The 22,469-nt window shown below is 35.5% G+C and overlaps 2 protein-coding genes and 1 long non-coding RNA gene across 6 annotated transcripts; 2 read left to right on the forward strand and 1 right to left on the reverse strand.

The window, feature by feature from the left end:
* Window positions 1-3,070: 3,070 nt before the first annotated feature.
* LOC124178797 lies at window positions 3,071-19,368 on the reverse strand. 3 transcript variants are annotated; one of them, XM_046562451.1, is made up of 9 exons: window positions 17,833-19,368; window positions 11,807-11,920; window positions 10,296-10,658; window positions 9,633-9,917; window positions 8,086-8,491; window positions 7,022-7,471; window positions 6,468-6,846; window positions 4,421-6,144; window positions 3,071-3,965 (listed from the first exon to the last, which is right to left on the reverse strand). In XM_046562451.1, exons 1-9 carry the CDS (start codon window positions 18,076-18,078, stop codon window positions 3,892-3,894), a joined length of 4,041 nt encoding a protein of 1,346 aa, XP_046418407.1. In that variant the 5' UTR covers window positions 18,079-19,368; the 3' UTR covers window positions 3,071-3,891. The 3 variants fall into 3 exon arrangements, with proteins under 3 accessions (XP_046418407.1, XP_046418405.1, XP_046418408.1); XM_046562449.1 differs by having other exon boundaries at window positions 7,022-7,477; XM_046562452.1 differs by lacking the exon at window positions 10,296-10,658 and having other exon boundaries at window positions 7,022-7,477.
* On the forward strand, window positions 16,847-17,609 carry LOC124178801. Its single transcript, XR_006869894.1, has 3 exons — window positions 16,847-17,078; window positions 17,171-17,319; window positions 17,452-17,609. It is a non-coding gene; the product is annotated as an uncharacterized LOC124178801 (long non-coding RNA).
* Window positions 19,369-19,521: 153 nt separating the features above from the next.
* On the forward strand, window positions 19,522-21,915 carry LOC124178800 (CDP-diacylglycerol--inositol 3-phosphatidyltransferase). Of its 2 annotated transcripts, none has more exons than XM_046562456.1 (5): window positions 19,522-19,670; window positions 19,746-19,856; window positions 20,599-20,887; window positions 21,024-21,187; window positions 21,416-21,915. In XM_046562456.1, the coding sequence occupies exons 2-5, from the start codon at window positions 19,811-19,813 to the stop codon at window positions 21,568-21,570; spliced, it is 654 nt and encodes a 217-aa protein (XP_046418412.1). In that variant the 5' UTR covers window positions 19,522-19,670; window positions 19,746-19,810; the 3' UTR covers window positions 21,571-21,915. The 2 variants fall into 2 exon arrangements, with proteins under 2 accessions (XP_046418412.1, XP_046418413.1); XM_046562457.1 differs by having other exon boundaries at window positions 19,525-19,638.
* Window positions 21,916-22,469: the final 554 nt, after the last annotated feature.

A 22,469-nucleotide genomic window follows, 5' to 3' on the forward strand; every position in this document is an offset into this window, starting at 1 on the left:
TCATCATGCGCCCAGGTAAACCCATCTAAAGTAGTCTATATTTTCTTCCACTTCACTTTTTTATGAAGACATTCACATCACTCTCAAAATTATGTCATTTTTATTATTCATTTTCTTTTTTGTTGATTTTTTCTCTTATATTTTACTTTGTCTTACAAGGTTGCTGTTTGAATAAATTATACGAAATCTGTTTCAAAACATCACAACCAGTCAACACAATTAAACAATCTAATACAAAGCACGCTATATGCAATAATTAACCGTTAGCAAAATATTTTTTCAAAGTGCTATAATGTATAAAGGCTACCGGTTGCTCGATAATACCGCGATGGAGTTGCACAATTTTCATTGCTTTTAAGCTCTTTATCCCAAAATTTACAGTGATATTAAACATTCGAAAAGAGAAAAAAAAAATCTAATAATTCTGTGAGCCATGTAATCACTGCCTAGATATACGTTACAGACGGTAATGTAAATTTGAGATGTATTATGTAATTTGTCAATTTTAATTAAATGATAAATTTCGATGCATAAACTATGCCATAATTTATAATATGTCTGACGTAATCCAATACTTAGTAAAGATGTAAGGATCAAGTTTAAATTGATTGAATTCAAAATAAAACGAACCAGCGATTAGCAGATACATAGCAATTATATAACAGTATGTTATACTTAAACTCTTTTTCGAAGAACATGACCTGTATGTTTTTCAAGTGATGATATTACCGGATTTTTTTCTTTCGGGTATGTTTGGTTTTAAAGAACAAAACCGTATGACAAACGTTAGATGCGTCAGATCTGTATTAGTAGCTGGAGGCAATCCGTTCTCAATGAAGTATTTGTATCACAAAATATACCGGCATTTTTGAGATTTTCTATCGCATTACACAATTTTGTAATATAAAGTGTGCTGAAGCAATCTTGATGAGATAATGAGAGCCTTGAACTTCGCTATCCTGATATGTGTTGTGTTCTTAGTTAGAGACTGTTGTTAAATTGGAATATTATTACAAGAACGATGAATTTTATTATGTAACAGAAGTTAATCGGACGGTAATTAGTAGTGTGTAATAAATTATTTGTCCGACTTTCGAGAAAATACTAAATGTTTTTATCCGTTCTAGTTGAAGATCGGCAGATCGCATTAAGCAAGTAATATAGTAACCAAAAGTTCTTAATTAAAATCACAGATATAAAAGAATAATTATTTACATTTTTACATTTAATGTTATAAACACTGTTATGTCTTCTTAAGCGTTGCAGAACACTAATTTCGATTAAAATAATAATGTGTTTGAAAAATGTAACATATATTTAATAGCATACTGAAATTCCCCACATGTCAATTAGGTATTGTTTTAGTATTGACTTGTTAACATTCTCATAGGCGAAGTTAAGTGTCCAAATAAAAATTTGAATACCGAATAAGTGTTTGTCTGTTTTCTTTGAAATCGTCTTGCTTCGCATAGAGAAGTAACACGAAAAAATATTTCAAATTTGGAAATACTCATACGAACCAGGATACATGCTGCAACTTTTACTCAACAGATTTATTTTGGCAATGATAAGTATATCCAGAACTTTGATATAGGTACGTATACGTATATATAGACATACATGCATATACATATATACATATATATATATACATATACATACACACATATATTTAAAATAAATTGGTGCTACGGAATTTCAGGATTTACCAGACATTTTATCTTTCAATAAAGACCAAGTTGTGATAGAATAATAATTAATCACGTCAAAAAAATAATATATTAAAGGTTATATTACAATATTTTCTTGCAGGGACATTATTGATTGCAACAATCGTAAATAGAAATTTAGCAATTTAAATTTCCATGTACTAGTGATAAAGTTATTTTGACGAATTGAATCCTACTTCTTAAATAGAATAATACAAATTGTAAACTATAAAAAGGTGAACATGCCATGATAGAGAGAAAAATGTATCTCTTTCGACTTTGAATGCAATGGTATAGAGCTTTAGACTATACAGAATAATGCAAAGTATGAACGCTTATACTAGAGGGTAGTGTAAAAGCTGTTCATGAAATTGTGATATCAGGAAAAATAAATAGCAGTTTCTTTTTCAAGCTGCTTCGTCACCTTGTTCTCATTTTGTAATTGCTTAAATTATTTTCATTGTTTTTCTTGATAAAGTAAACAACTCACAATGCCTGTAATTTTGGGTATTACAATAAATTTTTCTTCATGATTTTTACTGTATCGATTCTTTAATGCTTTCTATTCAAACAGCAACCTCTAAATCGAATTAAACATTACTAAATGTGATGACTACAGAGACATCCCATCTTTCACACATTACAAGCAAGTACTTTTAAATCAATTATTATTTATGATTTTTTTTTTGTTTTTTCTTTTACCAATAACCAATAATTAGTTATTTAATATTTATTAAATAAGCGGGTCTGTGTAAAAATTTAGTGCTCTTGAACACTTGGTTCAACATTTCCCTCATCTAATTTTAGTTTATACGTCCAAAAACAACTTGCTTATTATTATTATTATTCGTCATGTTCTCCAATGGAAGAAACTGTTGGTTGTCAGCAAATTTTTCTTTCGCTCGATTCACAAGCTCTCTACCACTTCTTTAACACCACGAGGTTCATCACACTAATTATTATTACTATAATTCATAATTTATACAAATTCTGCCTGGCACTCGTTATCGATACATCGTTCTCACGTTTCTTAGGGAACCAGCGAATATATGGCGGCTGTTTTCTATCACACTATAGTATCATTCGTGTTTTGAGTTCTGATTAATCGTGAATCAAAGCGTTACTGGTATTGCAAACACTTTGTTTTAATGAAGCATTAACATCGCACTGCCTTATTTTATTGTAACAATTGTTTGCTGTCCACATTGTGTCACCCGATTGTCCCGGAGTAATAGAGAATGTGATTAGGATCATTTTCACGTTTTCATTAGTTTCACAATATTTAAGTGTCATCGATTGGGATCTCACTTTCATTTCACACATACACGTATTAGTTTTTTTTTTTTTTTTTTATTTTTTTCCAAGAAGTATTTTCAACTTTTAAGAATCCATATTGCCTTATTATTATCCAACGACGTTTTTTTCAATAGAATACAATGTTATGAATGTAACAATACAGTATGAAAGTCTTATTCACTCGCTGTATTTCCATTCGTGTTTAGTTTGAAACATAGAGTAGATATTTAAATTTACCATGTTCAATTTAAAAAAAAAACTTATTCCTTTTTATTGAAAAAATTTTGAATAATTTTCAAACTATATACACGCCAATCTAATTTCAAAGTATTGTTACTTTATTTTCTAACGGTCTTTTGGAATTTTCACTGTATTTTTTTCTGCAACAGCGGATACAGTAGTATCATTTTTCTTATGTAACTGCTGCTCTATGTGGTTATCAAATTACTACTGCTATCAGAATCTATATGCGCAGTAGTGCGACAGACATCTGAAAAGTTTGTTTTTTCTTCTGTTTCCGATTCGCATTTTCCATATGTTTGTTAATTTTTAATTTTAAACGACTATATACACTTTTGACTATCTCCTTAGGCACAAATTGCGCCTCCCGGCTTTACTGATTTTTTATTCAAATCAGTACTTAATTGTTCATTAACCCCACTTCAGCGGCAAAGCATATTATGTAGATTTTTAAGTTATTTTAAGCTGTACAAGTACGATAATATGTCTCATTCGTTCACAGTACTTTATGTTTAGGAAGTGGAACTTGCATTAGCAATCAGTAGTGTCAATCATATTTTCTTGCATTCTGCCTCATACAGCTTCTTGTACCACCAAGGATTACCATATTTGAATAAATATTGATTTCTCTTCATCGCTATTTATCTCACTGTCCACTGTAGTACTGTACTCGACCAGTTGATGAAGTTACAGGCATTTCTCGCATGACATCTTCCCATGCTGTGTGGAGAAATCAGAAATAGTTAACAACAAATCATTAAATTTCTATATTATGAGGACCCCGTGTTAAAATAAATATAGTATAGATTCACTATAAATTGATAAATAGATGTTTCACTTTGAAATATCGACTTCAATTTAATTATTATCTTTTATATTGCTACACGATATCATTATTTAACAAATTTCCCTTATTCGATAGTTTTCAACACATGGAATCGACTTCAAATTACTATTAGGATGTAAGAATTTTTAATTACATACTCTATCATTTTTAATTGATTCTACATATTTGTCTATAATTCTTTTCATAGGAATGTTTCAATTCTGATAGGTGAAATGAAATAAGAAATGATGGCATTTTCCGAGGGCACACTCTCGATGCAGATTATCTTGAATATCATTGGAAATTTTCACGATAAATCTATTATGAAAAATAGGGAAATGTGACTTACCCAATCCAACAAATGTAACAATTTTATCGTGATTGTACGTTAGAATGTTTACAGATTCTTCTGGTGCAACGTATCGCGCCAAAAAATCCTCCATTGGTTGCTGTTGATACTTTTCCATTATACCTGGAGGCGGTGGAGGAGGTAAATAAGTAGGTGGTGGAATGAACCTTGGAGGACCGTAACTCAAGTATGGCAGCTGTGGTACCACTACATGAGGTATAGGATGATGATGAAGTTGAGCGTGTGCAGGGTGCATTTGAAAGTTTGGTGGCGGTTTATCATATCTCAAATGTTTCTCAAACATAGGTGGTGGTCTGTCAAAATTTGGGGGAGGTTTATCGAATAGCGGAGGAGTTGTTGAAAATACCGAGCTAGCTTCCTGTGTTTCTTCACAATCATCAGACAGTAAAAGTTGTTCATTTATTTCAAACCCAAAAATCAATTCGCTAGGGGATTCACTATTCCTTAATAAGTCAGGGGTAGCTTCATCTAACAGTATCACAGCTGGTCTTGACGAAGAAATCTTTTTATTCGATGATTGATTTTCCGTAGATTTTTGCGATTGTTCTTTGTTACTCTTTGTCAACTGTTTAGTCTTTTTCACCCCATTATCTTCACGATGGTCTGTTATCACATTCTGATTTTGATTACTCGCCACTTTTACAGAATCATGTTTCAAAATAGTTTGCTGTTCTTTCGTCAATTTTGAATTCTTGTCGGATTCGGTACCACTTTTCGTCGTTTCACCATCCAACATATTCTGTGTTGGTATTTTAGCGTTATTATACGATTTCAACTTTGGAGTGTCAGATTCTTCTTGTTGACCACTAGTTACAGTCTGAGGATATCCCAGTCGCTTTGACTCCTTATCTTCAGAGTGCGTTTGATTTGGTCCATTTCCTGATTTCCGGCTTATTTCTTCCTGTTGCTGGGTAACAGATTTTTTCAACTCTTTAGAATTCTCTAATTGCGGCTGGCTGGAGGCATTTTGAATATTTGGTTGATATGCCCTTCTTGGTCTCGGGATATTAATTCTTGAATTCAAATTTGCATCCTTGAGATTTGTGTTTTCTGGAGAAGTAAAGTTGTCCGAGTCCGGAGAATAGTAATTGATAATTGAGTTGTTCAATTTCGGTGGGGTCTGATTCGTTTGCGTTGTAGTCTCAGTCGAATTTGGGTTAGAATTATTCAAGTTCATGATTTTCGTTTCCTGAGCTAATCGTTGGTGCATTTTTTCAATGTCCCGAACGTACTTGAATACTTGAATGTTTTTATTAATTGCTTCCTCGTGGGCCTCAGCCTTTTTATTATCCGGCGAAGACTTCACTTTTGATAATACAGGCGATGGCGGTTTATCGAAACTTAAACTTAAACTATGTACATGGTTCGAGTTTGCAAAATTATGCTGCCTTATTTTTCTGTCAGAGTGTTGCAATTCGTCCAAACTTGGATAATAGTCTTGAGGTATTTTATCTGATTCGGACGGTGTCTTGGAAGGGACGCTAGGCCAGCAAGCAGCATTCAACATCACTGGCCCGATTTCTGTCATTTTTAAGACAGAGCTGGTAGAAATGTTTATTGTGGCCGTGCGTGCAATATCAGCGTAGCTAGCCTGAGGGGTGCCACCGGAGGAGTTGGTATTTTTAGTAAGATTATGCTTAGTTGTATTCGAAGTTACAGGGAGCGAATGAACGGAGTCTAGGTCGCTGCTATCTGATTTGTCACTGAAATATCAAATAAAAATATTCTCATTTACATTGAATAAAATGTAATTTTTTAAAGTGAAACTTTGAAACAAGCTATTAGATTGGCAAGTACATAGAATAACTTTACTAACTGGCGATTTTCAATAAAACTACAGGTATTTTTTCGGCATTGCGCATCGTTGCAAAGTCAGCAGACAAGCTCTCATTAATCATGACTCAATATAAAAATGAAAACTGTAATTTACTTTGTCCTTTATTTAGGTCTTTATAAAATAAAATTCTTAGTACTGCTAAAAATTTGCGACCGGGTTCCAACATATAATGTTACACAAACGAATTACCTAGGTGGCATACTGCTGGCAGATTTTCTCCTAAGTTCTGGAGACAATGGCGTTCTATACTCGTTATTGAATCCTCTAGATCTTTGCAGATAGGATGCCGTAGTAGTCAAATTTTGTGCTCGACCACCACTGGAACTTCTTCGTCGCTGTTTCTTGCTTTTTTTCTTCTTTGTTACCACCAAAAAATCCGGTTCAGGCTCTGGTTCTGGGTTAATCTTTTTTATTGAGTTTCGGCGAGTTGTATAATCGTCACCAGTATCATTACAATATATAGATTGCCCTTCTTCCGTACCCCAAGATCGTCGATCACCACGACAATCGACCGGTGTATCCCCAATACTGCGCTGCTTGGCGCGACGGAGTGCCACGTTTGTAGTACCTGCACGGATTGTTTACATATATATAAATAATATAACATTTTAACTGAGTATCAAGATATGCGACTGAGAAAAAACCTAGTCAGGCAAAAATAACTTTCCAAAGGTCTGAAGACAATTGGAGTATTGCTAACAATAAAACATGACATAATGATAAATGAAAGAGCAGTAGCTTACCGTGCTGACTTGAAATACTGCTAGCACCACTGGAACTTATACTCTTCTCTGCAGTGAGATCTTCCAGCTTTGTTTTAGATATTTCCTCCAGTGAATTAGATTTTTGTAGCTTGGCTGGCAGCTGCTCTCTCTTTGCATCCTTTTCTCTGGGTCGTGGTTTCGGTCCTGAACTTGCTTTAACTCTGACTGTATTGGTGGTTTTACCTTTCTTGCCTTTTGACTCTTTGCTTTCAATAAAATTAATCAAGCTATCAATATCCATGTTGCGGTGACCTTCTATGGTTTCAGCTTTGTAGACGATGACATTTGGTTCTTGTGCATGCTTTCTGCGTGACTTTTTGCGTTCGTTGGCATATCCCTGTACAGCATTTCCGTTTTCGTCGAAGGCCTTCTTTTCACCAGAGCCAGATGATTCCTTCACTGGAATGTGATGAGTCGCAAGCCTGGACACTGTTTCTGTGCATACAGCACGCAATGTTCATTCAATGCATCTATTTCTTGTCAGTTTATTGATTTTAAATGTTAGAGACTACTTTGAAAATATCAGCTTATTGTACAACGCTTTGTTTGCTTAACGAAGTACGTGTTACTCATATTATGTTCATATAACATATTAGAATCTCTCCGACGTTATAATGGTCGTGTCTGACTTTTACATACTAATAGACAATGTTAGTATGCAGAAATTTGATTATCAAATACTTTTGTCAACATAAATTTACAACTTCAAGAGTAAAAATTTAAAATATCATAATTCTCAGTCAATTTCAAATTAGAGGGTTAGACAATTTTTTTGTGCAAATGATTTGGTTAAGTTCTTTTTTTTCATATGTACGAAAAACAGAAAATCGACAATTTGTTTTCTCAATAAGAAAATAACACAGGTAATTATGTTATATTTAATAATACCAGTTCAGAGTCTAATTATTACTTTTCAATATTCATATTCAAATATTTCGCAACACATAAATACAGATATTTACTCATGCTCAAAGTCAGTTATAAATACACGCATAATGACAAGAAAGGAAGTAAAAAAAGAAAAAAAAAAACAAAACACTCACCCATGGCAAGATTTGGACTTGTCGTTGACCAATTAACAGGCATCATAGAGTAAACATTGGACACTGGAACTTTGCCCTGCTGAGAATTAGTGCCGCCCGAAGTACCGCCAACAATACATTTCACAGTATTGTATGTTTGAAATTGTCGAGCACTCGTTGCCTCCGTGCCATTGACAGTTACTTTTGATTTGTCTTGTTTGCCATTATTTTCACGTATTGGAAACTCTATACTGCTGTCAACTGGTGTCTGTCCAATGTCGAATGTGGCGTGAGTAATAAATTGCACTGGTAGACGTGGTTCAATAACTTTCATTTCTGTTCCCTCGTCATCTTCCGCTTCGATAGCATGAGGGCGCTGTGTGCCACCCCCTGCCCCTGCTGCATTATGCTCTCCAATACCACCTACCTGTACAATGATAAGTGTTTAAATTTGCAAAGTAGTTTAGGCAGATAAAAATAAAACCGTATGGATATTAGGATGATCCTTAAAGAGGTTATTTTAGAATTTTGACCAGGCCACCCCCAAATCGGTTCCAAATGAATAAAACATAATTTGTGTAAAATCTGAATGTAATAAAAATAACAACCAGGATGGATGTTGGTGAGCATAAATCCATTTTTAGTTTCGAATTTGAGCAAAAACCACTAGTTATTATTGACAATGGAAAATCAGTGTGAGAAATGAAATATTACATCAGCTATTTGAACAGTACTTCCACTGGAGTAAGGAAATGAAGAAAAAATCGTAACTTCGGATATTGATACTCCTGAAACAATTCAAAACTGGGTAAAAAAAATCCTCGAATATTGGAGGTAAAAAAAGTGACCAATTTATTATGTTGTCATGAAGATCCTGATGATACGATGGAGTATAGGATTATTCCATTTATGCAGTTTATAAATCATATAATCGCCAGCGCAGTGGAGTGACACACCGTGGCCGTAGCACCAACACTCCTTGCATTACCCCCTCCATGCTCATACTTTGGAGATAAACAAAAATCACTATACGTGAGAGTGATCAACCACCAACTTCTATTTGTAATTCAAAATTATTCGTCACTTGTTCTATTTCCAATATTTGAAGAGTTTTTCTGCCAAGTTATGAATTGTGTCAGGAGTAACAACGTACAAAGCTATGATTTTTTCTTCATTTCCCTACTACAATAGAAGTATTGTTCAGATGCCTGATGTCATATTTCATTTTTCAAAGCGATATTTCATCGTCAGTGACAACCAGTGGTTTCTGTCCAAATTCGAACCTAAAAACGGATTTATGCTTAGCGGCGCCCCTTCTAGTTGAGTTACAACGCTCAGATTTTACACAAATCATTTTTTACTTATTTGGAATCGATTTGGGGGGTGGCCAGGTCGAAATTAAAAATAAACATTTTACAAAACCACCCTGATGGATATATCTAGAAACTCAGTATTTTGGAAATTAAATGTGAGCGATTTAATAGCAATACCAAAGTAATTGTGTCCTATTATAGGGATTGATCCTGTTTACTTGAAGCAACGATTTAATGATACTGATCAATGCTAACCTCGACATCACTAAGGTCAATCACCATATAATCTGGTTTGGGTTCTGGAGGCGGAGGATCCGATTCGACCATTTCATTTGTAATTTGCTTCCCTCTGCCTCCTCTCTTATTGTCTTTTGACTCTCTGTCTCCGTCAGCAGCCTGTCCAATGTCAAGTTCTCGCTTGTTTTCTTTTCTTTCTTTATCTTTGTCCTCTCGTTTCAAACCACTGTATGAAGGTTTGTCCAGGGATTTGGATTTCTCTTTATTAGCCCAATCGTACGATGTCCTCTTGTCTGCGAAACCCTTTTCAATAAACATACAAGAGGCTATAATAATTGTACATATGTCATCGCATCAATTTTGTTCGATATTAAAAAAATTCGAAAAATTTTGTACAGATTGGGCCATATATGTTTCCTCAATCAACAAAACAACACATCAATGTGATTAAGATAATTTCTTGTGTGGATTTGTTTGTATTTATAGGTCTGAATAAACTTATCTCGAATACGAAAGTACGATTGAGTATTTACTTTCATGCAGACATGAATCACCAACATAGAATACAAAACAACTTATAATAGTAGAAATAGTGATTTAATATTAAATGAATGATGTAAAAAAAAAGAACAAATAAAAAAATAAAAAAAATTAACGATTGTTACGGCAAACCTTAGCTACCTTTTTGTCAAACAGTATATCCAAATTAGCTAGCGAAGCTAAACTATGGGATGCATTGACATTTGACGGTAGGGATCCACCTTCTCTTTGCCTAGCAGAAACGCTAGGACCTGTATGTTTTTTACCCTTTCTTCTACCCCCACCGTATATGTGGCTGCAACCAGAAGTTAAATATGTGAAACTACTGTCAAATTCAGAGCTGATTGGCTGGGCCAAATTTTGTAATGACCCTCCGTGGGTAAGGCGCTCAGACACTGAATCACGTTTGTTTCTTCGTCGGTTAGAGCCAGGGAGGCAGCGGGAATTGGCTACCGCTCGATGACCTTCTTCTGTTTCATCGGCTTCTGCCTCTTGAAGAAGTTCCTGATAATAAAGGACAAAAATTTACCATTTGCCATGTAACTGTGATAAAAGAATTGCTTTAATTTCTCATTAGTTTCAAATTCGTTAAAGTGCATGAGTGGCAAAAAAAATTCTATGGTTACATTAGGACTGCGGTGCTAGGACGTATTTTTTAATATGTGGTCTCGAACCAAAACATTTCTATTTTCACTTAAAACTTGATTCCGCGAATCTGATAAAAATTCAAGTTAATTGAATGACAATAGATAATAGTGAAGAAACGTGAGAAAAAAATATAATGGTGCAGTAGTGCATACTTCAAAGGTTATTTCTTAAACCAAGCCATTCTAATGCAGATAACTTCACTATATTAATGTCATGACCATCTTTACTTAAGCATCAATCTAGGACTACTGAAAGAAATATACCCTCAGTTAGAATCAGCTTTTATTTAGAGGTTATGTTACTTATGACAAAAAATATCAGGGAGAAATGATTTCTCATCTCAGCCGGGAGTAAAATAATAGTGGAATTCCCTAAAATTGTGTAAATTGATTATTTGATGTATTGCCTGAACGGTGGGGGTAGTTTGGTGTTGGTCCCAAAATTCGATAACGATAATTTATTAAAACCAATATGAATGTATGAGATTTAACTGATGTAGTCCAAAATTGATGATAGTGCGTTAACATTTGTCACGAATTGAACGCTGCGAGGTAATTTTTATTCTCATTTTGTTACATGCATTTGATTGAAATTGTTAAGAGTATTGGATAAATCAGCAACACATTGGTTTCTTATATTATAAAAAAAATTTATCATCTAAAGACAAAAACCGATTAATGTAGAATTGGGTTGACTAATGTTATGCTTATGAAAAAAATAAGTTGTTTTCATCGCTACTATACTATATCATACTAGATATATAATAGAAAATAATGATTCTGCATTCAACTGATGTCTAGCAAGTCAGTTTGTGTGCGTTCAGCTACGTATCATAATTCCAAAAGTCTTAAAAAATTTAACATGTTATTCTAATGAAAATGTGACAATCCAACGCCATGAAGAGAAAGTTCCGAATCATATTGTATGTGGTGGATACAAAAAGGACTTTGTGGAACTGTGTGGAAGATAAAATAATTGCAAAGAGAATTAAAAATTATTGTTACCTTGAAAAGGTTTGATTTTCCTTCACGATCTTTAGGACACTTGTAAGTTATGGCTTCATCCAGCAGAGCTCGCAGTTCACCTTCATTGAGGGTAGATAAAGTTGCAGGTTCCTCCTGAAAGTGAAAGCAGGAATGTGAAAAAACTATAGTATCAATGCAAACTATACATGGCTACTGATAAATTCGATAAATTATATAAATAATGCAGCTTGCTATACTTCGTGATCCAAGACAATCGCTTCTTGAATGCTTCATCGTGATGGTGTCAACAATGAGATTTATGTTACCTACACTAACTGGTAATACCTAAAATTAGCAACGGCCCTAACAATGACTGATGTGCAAGTTTGCAAATGGAAACATCCAAGTCCAAAGGTCAGAAATATATTAAATGGTTAACTATTTCTTGACACACGTGCATTGCTGCAGTGTTTTAGGCAAAATTTGTGTTGAACTATTTGGTTCAACAAATCAAGAATAAATCTCTAAATTTTGGTAACATTTGTTGACAAACTTTCCGTCCAAAATGCTGAACTAAGAACATCTAAGCAGGAACAGGTCGTCAAAATTTCTTGAGGATGGTCGGCAGGGCCCGGTCGAAACGTCGAAAACGTTAAACATGTTGCGTTTTCCCAACAATTAAAATTTCTCTTTACCTGACCGGAATTTTCGACTAAACTTTCTTCTTCAATCAACCTCCTGGTCACGAATACTTCACAAATTTGTTGACAAACTTTAAAAATGCAAGCAGCGAAATTTAAATTTAAACATAAGATAGCTACATATATAATTAATCCCGATAATGCAATGACAGTTTGTAATTGGAAATAAAGCAATACAACGTGTGACATTATAATTGATGTGAAATCCAAAGGCCAGACAGTATAATAAAAGTATGTCCGTGGAAGTTGATGATGAGGACCTTAAAGTATTTTCAGATATTTTTAATTGATTTATGATTATAAGTGGGAAAACTCATTACTGGAATTTGCTGTGTAACAGTAAAATTGATTATAGGTATATGCAGCAGGTAAAGTTACGTTCGTTTCTGTGGATGTGATGAGTCTCAAGGTTGCATGATCATTGCTTTGTGTATCTATTTCTACGTTCTTGTTACAGATGAATACAAACATGTACAAGTTTTTTTTTCTTTAAATAATAAATTTCAAAATTCCTATACTTAAAATTTCAACAATGTTAGGTGATTAGGTGACAAAATAAAAAGGCAGATAGAAAAAAAACAAACTTAGCAAGATGACGAATGTCAGACATTCAACCAAATGTGATTAAACTAGGTGATACTATTTCCGATAGTCACATTCGCTAAAATTTAGAAAAGAAAATATAACATGAAATAAACCTTTTTTATGCTCAACTTCGACATGTGGATGTTTTAAAAATAATTTCTACAGCCAACGACATCAGACACGTGTACTGTTTATGATATTTGGAATGAGAACAAAATTCAGAAATTCCTTTGTGGAGATGAAAATACATTTTCTTTGTTCAAGCAGAGACTAAACTTATATACCGCAGAATACAGACTGAATTTTTTAAATATTTGCACTACCTGTCAGCCGTCATGCTTTCCAAACTTACATCACAAGCTGACTCGATGTTTTGAATGCACATTTGTTGATTATTCATCACGGAATTATCAGTTCAGATGCATTTTAATCTGACGTAACTAAGGCCAAATAACGTCAATAAACTCAACACCATGTGAATTGTACTGATAGCTATCGCATTTGGACAACGAGATCCATTGTCGCAATATTTGTCAGTGCAATTTCTGAATATGGTCGCAAGAACACGTTCTGGTGTGGGATAACAAATAAGGAAAGTATGTCAACTCAATATTGCTAAGTTTAGGGCCTCCTCGGCCTTAATAGGTAACATTGAGCAAAATTTCTTTTCAATGACCTTCAACTAACTGCACACATTTTGTTAATTGTATGAATAGTTAGTTCGTTAGAATTGGATAGCTGGTAAATATTCATTTTAATAAATAAATCGGCAAAATTACCAAACATGTTATAATCCAATTGTGTTTGTGACTAGCATAGAAATAGTTCATGACTAGATAAGTACGGATATACGCAGATTTGTAAAGTAAATTTAAGGTTTCACTTATTGGATTCTGTGCTGGGCTGATATATTGAAACTGTCTGGTCTAACACGCTTTGTGTACAGCATTATTACAAGCCTACTTGATATCACCTGAATCAATTAATTTTCATTAATTGTGAATAACTATTGGAAAATTAAATTAATTGTTGTGCAACTCTACAAACTTCACAATATTGGTGATTTAATGGAATTTACAATGTCCAGTAATGAAATTTCTTTCCACAAAACTGTAGAACATCACCTTACTTGTCGATCAAGGTTAAACATGAAAAGTAAAATTACAAGTGTCTATTTACGCAACGGAAAAATGATCAAAGCTGGATGACTTGCTCTTTACTATTGTTGGTTTTTGGAAACCATTTTGAAACAGCTTTCATCACATAGATATTATACTTCAATAATCTTCTTCCTAGCTTAAAATTTGGAGTCCAAGGTCGTGCAAATATTTCAAGCAAGTTTTCAATATCTACTTTCAATGAAAAAATAACGATTAATAAATCGAACACTATAAGCTGCTTCATGTGTATGTATAGGATACAGGTAAAGTGACTGGTATCGTTTTCTAGAACTGCCAGAAACATTGGATATAATTGTTGTTTATAATCTTCACTAAAATTCAAAGTGTGGTTTGTATTTGATCTTGGAGAAAAAATTTTTTACAGGAGATTTCTTCAAATAATTTATTTCTTTGTAATATACTATTGTATAATCGAAAAACAATCGATTGAAATTTGACGGACAATTGGATTTTTTTTATTAATCGAGTCAACGAATATTTGACAAGAAAGACAGAAATAGCATCACGGAAAACATATGTAACAATTCAATATTTTACAAGGGCTATCTTCTGCTTATTAAAATTCATTCAACTGTCTAGAAACAGTGAATTTTTATGCAACCATACAAGGTTAGTGTAAATAACTAAACTGTGGTATTGACTTGAAACAAATTTGTATAATTAATATTAGAAGCAGTATATTATAAGCATATCATATTGCACTGCCACCGGCACTGCCTACATTTAACTAACATATCATTTATCTACGTGTAACAATGATACCATTACGGTCTGGTCGGATACAAAATATTCTCTACATGGTATTCCACACCCACATCAACAGATACTTTTACGATTAGTGTAATTCTAAAAGTTACTTTGAAGACATATTTTTGAAGTGAATAATGCGAAGCTATGTCCGATATATGCAACGCATTCTTGCATGGGTATCTCTAATTTCATATCAGATTTTCGAGGCATGTAGGTACTCGTGCACGGAAATTCACGATTCGTGCAATTCAACATTTAATGAAAATTTCATGATTTTTGTACATGTCGTGCAGAATAAAGATATTTATATCTTTATGCGTGGTCGAAAGTGATGGAGTGTGCATATTCCACTCAGGTTATTACAAACTACTGTTTGCAAAACTCTCTCACTTTATTCTAAAATCTGATTTTGCTTGCATGATTGTCAAAGCGCTTATACATGTTATGAAAAATAAAAATATGATACCTCAAATAATACCCGTGAATAATCATACATTTATCTATCGAAGGCTGCGATCAGTGATACAGCAAAATAATGTTCAATTAATGACTTGTACAGAATCTGGCATGAAAAACTGCCTGTAAACCAAGTTTAGGTCATTGGAACTGGGCTGCTATTCGATAAAATATAAATATTACAATAGAAAAGGTGAAATTTTATTGAATTTTGCCAACTCTTTTAAAGATATGGAGCAAGAGCACAGAGCAGCGACTCTGGCAAGATGTACCTTAACGAATATAAGAAATCTAGTCAATCCAATTCAAGAATCAATTATCTAGTCGAACGATTGATAAAACGTGACCCACTGCGGCGTGAAGTGTGACTGGTGGAAAATTGTGTTCAGGGTGTTTGAAAATACAGTGAAATCATTCGGTTGTTGAGAAATCGAGACAACTGTTACAAAACAAGGTATCGGAGTGAAAAGTTTTTCCTTGCAAAAGAGTCGTTGAAACAATTGAAGATTTACTTACAAGTTACAAGCGAAATGATATGCAGTGCTGGGCAGTACCGGCTACGGAATTTATATTTTTAGAGGGCACCTGGGTCGGTGTACAGTAAAACATTCGTTCATTCCTTGCACCATTCCCGGACACGGACACCCCGAAAAACGGTAAACGTTAAACCCACCGCACGCGAGAAACGAAGGCAGTAAATGAACCGCGACGAAAATAATTAAAGAGATAACAAATTTGCGACTAATTTATCGGTCATTTCGACGAGCGGGCGCGGCGCGCTGTTAACTCTGGCCGCCGCCATTAAACCCGGAGCGCGACCAGATCAGGGCCGGGTTACTACGTGGCCCTAAGAACGTATGGAGAGTAGGTGTAATATATTTGCAATATTTCACGTGTTTTGAAATTTTCGATCGAGGAAAAGAGACTCTTGTGAGAATTGAAAATCTGGGCTATCGTGTAAAGGACGGTGAAGAGCGACGGAGAGTCCGAAAGGTTTCAGAGTCGCATTTCGTTTGAAGTTTGAATTTTTAAACAAGAGGGATTTAACGCGAACGGATTGATTTGATCAAATTGCAGGAGATTTCAGCGATTAATTACCGAATTGACGTATCGTTGCGGATCGTAATGGTCACTGCAATTTTCTACGGCAATAGGAAAATAGGGCGCAGGCTTTTCGTCGGGGGGTAGATAAATAGGCGTGTTGTAAATACGCAGCCTGGAACTGGAACGGCAATCAATGTTTCTTCGACGGCGTACGGTGAGTTGCATTTGCGAATGTAGGTGTACAGTTAGTCACCTACGGCCCTGGTTCTGCACAACAAGGCAACTTGCCAAGAAGCAGCGAGCAAGCAAGCTATTCGCAAGTCGCAATGCTCCCTACACACACCACTTTGATGTCTCTGCGCCAGTAGCGCCACATAGGAATCTTCGAAATTCAATTCACCCTCCGGCGGACAAAGGATTTTTGAACATTTTTTTAGGTCTCAGGTTTGCCCGTAATCGTCTAAGGTAATAAACAAATTATCCCAAAAACGAACAACCGCGAGATTAATAACGTCGATCAATTCCCGCAAAGTGGTGCAGAATCGCGATAACCATTACCTTGCATTTTTCGCCACGTAGAAGTATCTGATAAACGTACGTACACGTTTAGCGTGAATATATGTGCGCAACAATAATACTCATCCAAACGAGAAAAAGAGATTTTAGAAAATCTTTTACACTTCCAGCGAACAGCTTAAAGCGTTGATTTAAAATATTGAAACCCGAGATAGATGGTCTCGAATTTCAAACGTCCTCGCCACCACTACCACCACAACCACCGCCGTCGTCGTGGTCGTCGTCAGGATAACTACGCATGGCTTGAAAAGACCTCCCTGTAAGTATTATTACTGCGCATCCGATGGTGAACTCATTGGAGAGGGTTGAAAATAGCAGATTTTCAAGCAACTTTACGCGGACAAATTTCGTCAAGCTATCACGGTTGGTCAGAGGTTGTTTTCACTTCTAGGTTATCCGACTGTTGCGAGTTATACAACGCAGGAGGGTGTAAGTGTCTAATAAAAACCTAGACAACGTACGGAGCGGAATGACAAAGATTAGAGAGAGAGGGAGAGAGAGAGAGAGAGATTGAGAGACGGAGAGGGAGGGAGGGAGGGAGGAGAGAAAGAGAGAGAGAAAGAGAGAGAGAAGAGCGAGCGAGAGAGAGAGTACACCCGACGTTTAAACGGTTGTTCAATAAAATATCGAAAATGCCAGGGTTACAAACGATATAAATCCTTGTCACGTGATCGGCATGCATACTTGATCACATACCTACATTACGAAAGAATCGTCAAGGTATCAGGGAATTGATAAAAACAGGTGAGGGCGAAATGCGGACGCAGCTTACCTGCTTGTTTTCCGAGCCTGAATTACCAGGCACACTTTGGACCGTCGAATTAGAATTTATTTCACTAGTTTCGGTGGTCACAGTCACGACGGTATTAGCTTCATTTATCGTGGCAGCCTCTGTGCTCGTGTCGGCTGTCCCTACGCGGTTTTCATCGGTTTTGTCGGGGGCTACAGGTTCTTGATGATGCTCCGGCCATGGGGCCATCTTGCTGGAGCTTGACAGAGATATATCTTGTGTGTTCATTGCCTCATATCTCCGACGTGTTTTAGGGCCGTACGGCCGATAATTCACGGTATACCGTCACCATTTAGGTCGGGTAATACGTCCAGCGCACGAAACCGGAGCCACAACACAAATTTTATTTACAAATCAATCGAATTACATGGAAATACGGCATTATACCGAGGCTCTGGGGGTCCCTCGCCCGACATGCTGGACGTTGTGGGCTAGTTTAATCGCTCGGGGTAGACATATCGAGAAGGCGAGCATCGATTAGTCGAAGACCCAACTCCCGCACAATGTTCAGCTTGAAATTCAACCAAGGGGAGGGAACGAATGCGTTTCTCGGATTTCTCCCCTTGTTACCGGGAATTTTGGACCGTACAGTTTCCCCATGAGAAAACCCGAGGCCTATTCTCGCACGAAAATGGTATCGTCCGCCAACAAAAATCGAAACACAAGACGCCGCCGTCGATTGGTCGAAGTTACGAACGCGTAAACGCCGTTTTATTCGTATGCCGCTACTGTTACACTTTTACCTCACTCACCACTTCGTAACAAATGTTTAATTAACCTTGAAAACGTTTGCCTTAACATGATACGTTCGGGTAATCATACGTTTACCTCTGCAGAATGCGATTTCAACGAATCAACTTGATTCGTCACTACTCCGTTATCGATCGCTCGAAACAACGCATATCCTAACCACAAAAACAAGAGGTTGTCACTTGGCGATTATTCCTGTGAAACTAAAATCTCCGGTTCGTTGAGGCGGATCAATTCGAGATTCCCTGACCAGTTTCACGCGTCGTCAATGTTCACTGAGTTGCGTTAGTTAAAAGAACAATTAAATCTTTCACCATTTGGTCAGTTTTCAATTTTGTTTAATGAAAATTAGAAGAAAAAAAGACACATCAATGCGTATTTAATTCACATTGTTCCCATCGACAATACTTATGTACCCACTCAAGTTCACAGAGTACTTATTCTAACGATTATATGACAACTAATATTATTTACACATTAATGTTAGAACATCGACGGGACAGCATTTTTACGTAGAATTATCGTCTTTCACCATTTTCCCAACACAATAGCAACACGGCTGCTGTTGCTTCGCTTTTGCGCATACGGAGAAACAGTTAAATTGCAATGGCCTCGCAGTTCGCATGTACATACATACGTCGTCTGGTATCAGTGCCGAATCAAGCTGCGTGGGGCCCGAGCTTTAGAAATTTTCAATACTTTTTCATCTCTATACGGTCCCGCACGGCAAGGAACTACGCAAAATTCACTCAAGTTCATTACTGAGAACCGATTACCTTCGAGGAGAATATTAAACGTTCGCGAAAAGATTTACCACACTTACGCATTAGCCTCTTGAATTATACGTTACTGTTGGCTGCGTGCGTCACTGAAATCGATAGGAAACCTCGAACGGCTCTCGAAGCAGCCCCTAATCGATTCCGACTTTTCTCTCGATCCATTGACGTATTCTATGGCAAATATAAGGAAACGCATCTACGCCGCGAAGTGACGTGAGACGTCCAGTCTCGTCAAAGCCGGGTGGAGGAGGCTGGTTGGGTCAGTGTTGTTGCCATACGTTAATTAATACCGTAAGTTCTGATAAACGAGGTTAAAGTTCATACCAGTGAACAGCGGTTATTGATGCATAGATTACTGTTTTCCAGACGATAATTTTTACCCCGCTTTGAGGTACGATCTTGGGACCAACGCGTCGATAAAATACGTTACAATGACGGAAGCCGAAAACATCTTTATGTTTGTGCCAAACATTATTGGTAAAGCGTTTATTCATTTGGTGTATAATGCTGGTTCGAATGTTGTGGTTGTCATTTTTTTTTTTTTTTTTACAGTTGTTTGCAACATGTGGATTTAAGCTAGTATAATTAGATCATTAAATAGGTGTAATTGTTTCAATAAATGCGGTATAGGAAGTATCGCTGCGATCGACAAACTCAAACCGCAGACAAAGTGTCGCAAATCCCTCCGAATGCCGAATTTTAAATCAATTCGCTCATAAGATTAGCACAGTTTGGAGCACTGTGGTATCTAGATATATTTCACAGTCCTCTAACCCCGCATTGGTATTAGCAAAGCCAGGCATAATGTTGGAGCATTTCAGAGGTTTCATTTATTGATTGGAACTGGAGGGTATTCAGCCAGAAAATTTTCACATGATAAGTAAAAAGAAAATGAAACTTTACAAAACTAATTTGGCAGTTGAAGTGATTTTATTTGAAATGTAAAAATTTCAGGTAATAAGAGATTTCCTCGGATACTGTGAAAAGTGTAATGAAATTTCTTATAATATGCCTAAGATTTGACGTTCAAAATTGAATACTAAATGCAATTCAGTTAGTAATATTTCAAGGAAGTTAGAATCACCTTAGATTTAAGTAAGAACACAACGAAAGGTTTGCATGTTTGAAGAACATTAAAATCATTTGAGAGATTTATAAAAAGCATAATATGAATGCCTTTTACTAACATATTCTACTTTGAATGAAATTCTATCTACAGGTTACGGGAGGGTGATTCTGGCCTTGATATCATTCTATTTTATGCCAACAAACCACATAATTGCATCATGGTGCTATATAATTAGCGGATTATTAGACGCAGTGGACGGTCATGCGGCAAGATATTTCAATCAGAGCACAAAGTTCGGCGCGATTTTAGACCAACTGACAGACCGTGTTGGCACTATGTGCCTCTGTGTAACTCTCAGCCAATTTTATCCAGCTTATACATTCTGGTTTCAACTAAGCATGGCCATTGACATTGCTTGCCACTGGATTTACTTGCATACGTAATAAAAGAAATCTTTCATGAAAATAATAAGAATTTTAGAAGAAGTTGATTTGTGTCAAGTTTCAACATACAATAATGTAGTAGGTGATATATTTAATCTCAGTACTCATTAGATTCTCATTTCGATTTTTCAGAACACTTTTGCAAGGAAAAACGAGCCACAAATTTGTTGATATGTCTGAAAATCCCATAATGCGTGTTTACTATACAAATCGTCAGGTTCTGTTCTTTATGTGCGCTGGAAACGAGGCATTTTATGCCGCTCTGTACCTTCTGCATTTCACAGAAGGACCCATATGTAAGTATATTTTAATTTTTAATCATTCGCTAATAATCTACATATTTACTTTCTAACAGAGACTGGTTTTTTAGATTAATTAGTCTGGAAAATATCAGAACATGTTAATTACGAGAAAGGATTTGATAGGGACAAATATTGGAATGTTTCTGTTTACAAAATGACAGCTTAAATTTTCTTATAGATTGAAAATAAATCTACGTATGATTGAATAAATTTGTGTTACAGTGGCTGGTATGAATATATTCAGAGCGGTTCTCTACGTCTCAGCTCCAATTGCAATAGTGAAGTCTCTGATCTCTGTTTTGCATGGGTATGTGGCATGCATTAATCTGAGTATTATCGATGTGAAAGAGCGAGAGGCGCTGCGCAAAGCGCATTAACTTTCCTTCCATCCTTACCCTGATACTAGTCAGTCAAGGAATTTAGCTTTAACGACCTCTCTGTCAAAACAAAGAATGAATATCTACTCATTTTTCATTATCTTCCCCGTTATAATTACTATGTGGTTCAACAGTAAATACATTATACAAATATGCCTATTTATGTTAACTGACTAAAGTTCAATGGATAAGTACTTGTTAACCAATATGAACAAAATAGAGTGATAGGTGGCAGTGTTGTGTTTAAACTTTGAACTCAAAATTGACTACACATGATATAAAGTTAACAAACTGAATTCAATCGATATGATTAAAATACATATTAATAAATGTTATCAATTATAATTGACTGGCATTAACTTTGATGTATGACTTATATTTACGCGTGTTACAAATCAAATTTTACAGTTTCAAATACTGTATATGTGGCTGTATTTTCTTCTGTTAATATTGTTTTTACTCTAAGATTAAGAAGATGCTGGTATCATGCATGAATGGACGATCATAAATTTACCTATCCTACTATATGTTAGCATGTTAATTCAAACAAGAGTGTCTATTGTTATTGTTTCATAGCATCTTAATATATGCATAAGCCTAGTCAATTTCTTTCCCTTTATTATTGGTATATCATTTATACTTGTGCACAGAATGTACAAGCAGTATTCAGAAATTTAGTTACAACTCTATTAGATGAAATAGCGAGACTGTTTGTCACCTTCGTGCAAAATTACAAACATTACAAGAATAAAGTATCAAAACAATGATTATTGCATTCTGCTTCAAAAAATATATACTTTGCAATTGATTTTATAGCAAGTGTGTGTGTAGCGACGCTCTACAAAAAATATTTATCCATATACATGTATTTGGAAATAAAATGTCATTGACTACATTTT

The sequence above is a fragment of the Neodiprion fabricii genome, chromosome 3, assembly GCF_021155785.1.
Source record: "Neodiprion fabricii isolate iyNeoFabr1 chromosome 3, iyNeoFabr1.1, whole genome shotgun sequence".
Lineage (NCBI taxonomy): Eukaryota > Metazoa > Arthropoda > Insecta > Hymenoptera > Diprionidae > Neodiprion > Neodiprion fabricii.

Bases quoted from the DNA above. Each gene is read 5' to 3' on its own strand.
- LOC124178797 (XM_046562449.1), bottom strand. From the start codon at position 18,078: ATGAACACACAAGATATATCTCTGTCAAGCTCCAGCAAGATGGCCCCA. The intron at 7,478-8,085 runs GTGAGTGTTTTG...CTGTATGCACAG, and splicing joins AAGTCCAAATCTTGCCATGG to AAACAGTGTCCAGGCTTGCG. The intron at 6,847-7,021 runs GTAAGCTACTGC...CAATCCGTGCAG, and splicing joins CAGTATTTCAAGTCAGCACG to GTACTACAAACGTGGCACTC.
- LOC124178800 (XM_046562456.1), top strand. From the start codon at position 19,811: ATGACGGAAGCCGAAAACATCTTTATGTTTGTGCCAAACATTATTG. The intron at 19,857-20,598 runs GTAAAGCGTTTA...TTCTATCTACAG, and splicing joins GTTTGTGCCAAACATTATTG to GTTACGGGAGGGTGATTCTG. The intron at 21,188-21,415 runs GTAAGTATATTT...TTTGTGTTACAG, and splicing joins TTTCACAGAAGGACCCATAT to TGGCTGGTATGAATATATTC.